This window comes from Zea mays, chromosome 3 (assembly GCF_902167145.1).
Source record: "Zea mays cultivar B73 chromosome 3, Zm-B73-REFERENCE-NAM-5.0, whole genome shotgun sequence".
Lineage (NCBI taxonomy): Eukaryota > Viridiplantae > Streptophyta > Magnoliopsida > Poales > Poaceae > Zea > Zea mays.
Genome location: NC_050098.1, coordinates 56,524,549 through 56,530,072, shown reverse-complemented (window position 1 = coordinate 56,530,072; position 5,524 = coordinate 56,524,549). Strand labels below are relative to the sequence as shown.

General features: G+C 53.2%; 1 protein-coding gene across 1 annotated transcript; it reads left to right on the top strand.

The window, feature by feature from the left end:
• The first annotated feature begins 570 nt into the window (after window positions 1-570).
• On the top strand, window positions 571-2,714 carry LOC103650113 (pectinesterase). The gene is made up of 2 exons (XM_008675770.3): window positions 571-1,614; window positions 1,730-2,714. The coding sequence occupies exons 1-2, from the start codon at window positions 660-662 to the stop codon at window positions 2,428-2,430; spliced, it is 1,656 nt and encodes a 551-aa protein (XP_008673992.1). The 5' UTR covers window positions 571-659; the 3' UTR covers window positions 2,431-2,714.
• Window positions 2,715-5,524: the final 2,810 nt, after the last annotated feature.

Genomic DNA, 5,524 nt, shown 5'->3' with positions numbered 1-5,524 from the left:
TAGAAGGAGGACAGATTTATGCCCTTACGTACATGACGGACGTATGACAATTGTCGAAACTGACGCTTTATACGAGTATAAAAGAGAATGATCTCACCGGCCACTTAATTATCATATTATCTAAATAAGTATTTTATGAAACCAATGTTACAACTAGTTAGTACGTATTCCGATATTTTGACGCCATACATAATACATTTTGATTAACCTAGCTAAATTGATGTGGGAAGTTAGAACACAAACAACCATATTAATGTCTTTGTGTTGTTGTGGTATAATACTGTATGCCCATATGCTAAGAGAGAGAGAGAACGAATAGAGCAACTAGTGTATTTGAACCCGACCAACCCAACCGAGACAAATGTGACCTCCCCCATGCAATAATCCAAGCTCGAAGGGTGGACATATGCCGCCGGTTTGGCGTCGCCACCGTCATGGTGCACACGCGCTTTCCTCGCCATGAACAGCCACATGGACCTCACGAGTAGTCAACCCATGTTTGACCTGCCAACTTTTCAAAATTACCATGAAGCCCTCGGATCCACATTATAAAAGGACACCGTGATCAAATCCTTGGTTGCTCACCACCTCTCTCAAACATCAACACACACTCGATCACTTAACACAAGCAGCTTCATTCACACTGATTACCACCAAACATGGCAGCGTCCTTCCCCACCACCACCGCGCTCTCCGTCATCCTGCTGCTCTCCCTGTTCGTCGCCGTGGTCCGCTCCGACACGGCGGCCACGCCGGTGACGCCGTCCACGGCGTGCAACGGGACGACGGACCCCAACTTCTGCCGGAGCGTGCTCCCGTCGAACGGCACCAGCAGCCTCTACACCTACGGGCGCTTCTCCGTCGCCAAGTCCCTCGCCAACGCCAACAAGTTCCTCGGCCTCGTGAACCGGTACCTCGCCCGCGGCGGCCTCTCCCCCGGCGCCGTCGCCGCGCTGCAGGACTGCCAGCTCCTCTCGGGGCTCAACATCGACTTCCTGTCCGCCGCGGGCGCCACGCTCAACACGTCGGCCAACAGCACGCTCCTGGACCCGCAGTCCGAGGACTTGCAGACGCTGATGTCGGCGATCCTGACCAACCAGCAGACGTGCGCCGACGGCCTTCAGGCGGCCGCCTCCGCGTGGTCCGTGCGCAACGGCCTCGCCGTGCCCATGGTCAACAGCACCAAGCTGTACAGCGTCTCGCTGTCGCTCTTCACCAGGGCGTGGGTGCGCTCGTCCAAGGCCAACAAGCCGCCCCGCCACGGCGGCCACGGGAGGGTCCTGTTCGACGCCATTGACGACGAGATGGTCCGCAGGATGGCGCTCGAGGGCGTCGCGGCCGCGGTGTCCGTGGTCGGCGAGGTGACGGTGGACCAGAGCGGCGCGGGGAACTACACGACCATCGGCGCGGCCGTGGCGGCGGCGCCCAGCAACCTTGGCGGGAGCAGCGGCTACTTCGTCGTACGCGTGCCCGCGGGCGTGTACCAGGAGAATGTGGTGGTGCCCAAGAACAAGAAGTACGTCATGATGGTCGGAGACGGCATCGGCCAGTCGGTGGTCACCGGTAACCGCAGCGTCGTCGACGGCTGGACGACCTTCAACTCCGCGACGATCGGTGAGAGCTTCATTCGATCGACTTGCTTCTGTTACTGTAGCATTAATTTTCTATATATATGTCCTAGCTAGTCAAAAGAAAACATTCCGAACGCTTGAAATGCAATGCAATGCAGCTGTTCTCGGGACCGGGTTTGTTGCGGTGAACATGACGTTCCGGAACACGGCCGGGCCGGCGAAGCACCAGGCGGTGGCGCTGCGCTCCGGCGCGGACCTCTCGACGTTCTACCAGTGCAGCTTCGAGGCGTACCAGGACACGCTGTACGCGCACTCCCTCCGGCAGTTCTACCGCGGCTGCGACATCTACGGCACCGTGGACTACGTGTTCGGCAACGCCGCCGTGGTGTTCCAGGACTGCAACCTCTACTCGCGGCTGCCCATGCAGGGGCAGAGCAACACGGTGACGGCGCAGGGGCGCACCGACCCGAACCAGAACACGGGCACCACGATGCAGGGCTGCACCGTCGCCGCCGCGCCCGACCTCGCCGCCAACACGGCGTTCCCCGTCACCACCTACCTCGGCCGGCCCTGGAAGCTCTACTCGCGCACGGTGATCATGCAGTCGGAGGTGGACACGCTGGTCGACCCCGCCGGCTGGATGCCGTGGGACGGCGACTTCGCGCTCAGCACGCTCTTCTACGCCGAGTACAACAACTCCGGCGCCGGCGCGGACACGAGCAGGAGGGTGGCCTGGCCGGGCTTCCACGTGCTCAACAGCACCGCGGATGCCGCCAACTTTACCGTCGGCAACATGGTGCTCGGGGACTTCTGGCTGCCCCAAACCGGCGTGCCTTTCACCAGCGGACTCATCAACTGATGATAGATGATGGATGATCGCAAGTCATTGAAAAGTCTATCTATCCTAATTAATTAGTGGATACTGTATGTTACTCACTCCGTTTCTTTTTATTAGTCGCTAGATAGTACAAAAGTACACTATCCAGCGACTAATAAAAAGAAACGGAGGGAGTATATTGTTGTATTCGTTGCAATAGGTAGATAATTAACTAACAGAACAATAACACAATACCATGCATGATCCATAGTCATGCTTGCCGTATCAGAGATCTGATTGAATTTATACGATCGAGCCGAGCTGAATGGTTGCGCATTGGTCTGACGTTGCCGCCCGTCCATGTCCATCAACTATGTGCGTGGCAGCTGTTGCATTTTATGCGCATAACAGTCAGATTTTCTTTTTTAAAGATGGCATAATAATATATCACAGACACGTACAGACGCTCGTAACGGATTCACCTTCCTGGTCGTCGTTCCTAGTCGTCAGTCACTCAGTCGTCACCGTGTAGCCGCCCACAGGCCACACATGTGCTCATTCTGCACCCACACGCCATGCAAATTAAATTTATTTGCCTACAGCAAGCTGATCCTATTTTTGTTTTTTTAATGATTTTAGTTTTGCGTCGATTAGTACCTTACATTGAAAAGCTGAACCTCACCTAAGGGATCGATTATTCAGAGGACATGGTTTTTTTTTTCATTTTAAATTTATGTTAAGATTTTTGCTTTTTAAGGTGGTGATGGATATGTATAGAGGGAGTATAAGCAAAATCCTAAGGGTAAGGGCAGGGGGCCAAAGTCCACTACTATTCAATTTTGAATAGTAAGGGATTTTGGTCTCTTCAATCTCTTCTATTACCATTGGTTCCAAACGAGCCTTAAGGGTGCGTTTGGTTGCAATGACAGGACGGGATGGGATGAGACGATCTCTCAAATTAGGTTGTTTGGTTCTGGGTCAAGAGTTGGGATAGGACTATCTCAGTGTTGTCCCTTGTTGTCCCTCAAAATTGAAGGGACGAAAGAGGATGCAAGAGGACGTCCCTGTCCTAGCTGACCCGTAACCAAACGCACCCAAGTGTCTTAGAAATTATTTCAATCTATTCGCAACTAATATTTAGCTAATTAATACTGGTTTATAGCTAAAATTAATTAGATAACTATAGCTAGATCCATAACTTGGGCTTGGTACTATTGATCTCCGGTGGTCAATGGTTGACTAAATCATAAAAAGGTCAACATGCATTAACCAAGCCAAGGAAATCCGCAAGGGCGCGGACGGAACCGTCACCCCATATATTTTCCTGATTCTAGGTTGCCCTCCGATGTATCCTGAGTCGGGCTTCGTGGAATTTGTGAGTTCACCTGGTTCCCCTCCTTTCCTCTCTTTTTTTTTGCTTCTTGTCGATTTTGCACCCTCTGACCCTCCTTCATTCTTCTAGCCCTCCTCTTTGGTGCTGTGGGAGGACCTTGTTCCCTTATCGAAAAGTGCGGCACAGAAGGAGGCTAATCGCTTACAGGCGGAGCAGCAGCGGAGGGACCAAAAAGTCAGGGTGGAGAAGCAAAGAAGGGTCGAGCGCTAGATGCATAGGGACCATGGCGTCGAGACCGACTCGACTAATGAGGATGGAGATGATGATGATGATGCAGGCGCGGGCTCCAAGCCTTAGGCCATTCATGATGCCTCCCTTGATGTATCAACGACCAATTTTGTCCCATTTTTTCCAAGTGTGGCGGCGAGTCCCCTCCCCGTCATGGAGGATGCCGACTTCCTCAAATTCCCTACCCTGCTTTCCGTGCCAATGGCCTCGGTGGCACTCATCCCCCACCCGCCGAGCCCCTAGCTGGCCGACCACTAAGGGCAGCTTGTTGGGAAGCTTTTCTACCTCAGACTTGCCCGAGGTCCCGGCTGACACACCCCGAGGGTCATCCATGCTCGCCTCCAAAGCGAGTGGCGGGACCGGTGCATCGCATGGGTGCCATGGGGGCGAGACACTTTCTAGAGGGCAAAGGTTTGTTCGAGCGCGGCCAACCAGGCAAGGGCCTAGCTGGTCCACGTCATTCGTTTCCTTCTTCACCACAGCCCCTGCTCTTCTCCTTTTCCTTTTTCCACTGTAGCACCTCTCATCCTGCCGCCTTCGTGCCACGTGCGAGGACAATGGTTCCAAGAGGAGGAGAGTAATGTCTACCATTGACAAGTTCCTCCTTGTCGATGCTTCCATGGGGTGCCATCGGGGTCGATCTCTCAGGTTCATCTCTGAACAGTCCTGCCATGAGTCTGGCAGGGGTGGTTGAAGTTTACCCTTTTATTTTTTACATTGGGCTCAGACGTTGCCTTAGTCGGCGCGTAGGCCACCCCTCCCCACGAGCATGTCTATGATCCTTCCCCTTGCACCCCTCGCCGAAGGGGGTGTGAGTTCCGTTTCTACGGAGATCACATTCTTAGAGGAAACGACGTCCGTCCTTGCTCGTGGGGAGTCCCAAACCTTACTGTCGAGCCTTGGGGGCCAGTTAGGCGTCCAGCCCGCTCCAGACAACTCAGTTGAAGGCGATGACACCCTGGCTCTATGCAGGGAGCTGAGCGAGGAGAGCGATGCAACTGAGAAGGCGTTGCAGGACGGCCTTGAACAACTCTTGTTCGTGCGCCAAAAGCTCTCGGTAAGCCACGCGCGGGGGTGGCTTGTTGAGGGAAATGCTTCTTTTGTTAGCTCCTTTTGTTAATCGACTCGTTGTGTGACTCTCTGAAAGGGAAATGTGCCCTTGGGCCATTTCTAAGTGTTTTGGTGATTAAGTGCCCAACACATCACTTTGAGCTAACATGCCAACAGTGAGTATGAGCACATGGATAAAGAAAGGCAAATTGAGAAATGTATGAGTACATTGCAAATCCTAGTGGAATGGTGAAACAAATGTATGAAACTAGCACTTAGTCAATTGTTTTTTATTGCTAATTATGCCCATCTAAGTGCTAGGAAACTTTTCAAGTCGAGACAAATTGGAACGGAGAAGTTTGGCTAAGTTTGGCCAAACTTGCACCAGTCTGGGGAGCACTAGACTGTCCCGTGTGCACCGGATAGTGTTTGGTGCCCATGTCGACCGAGCCGGTGAACAAGCCA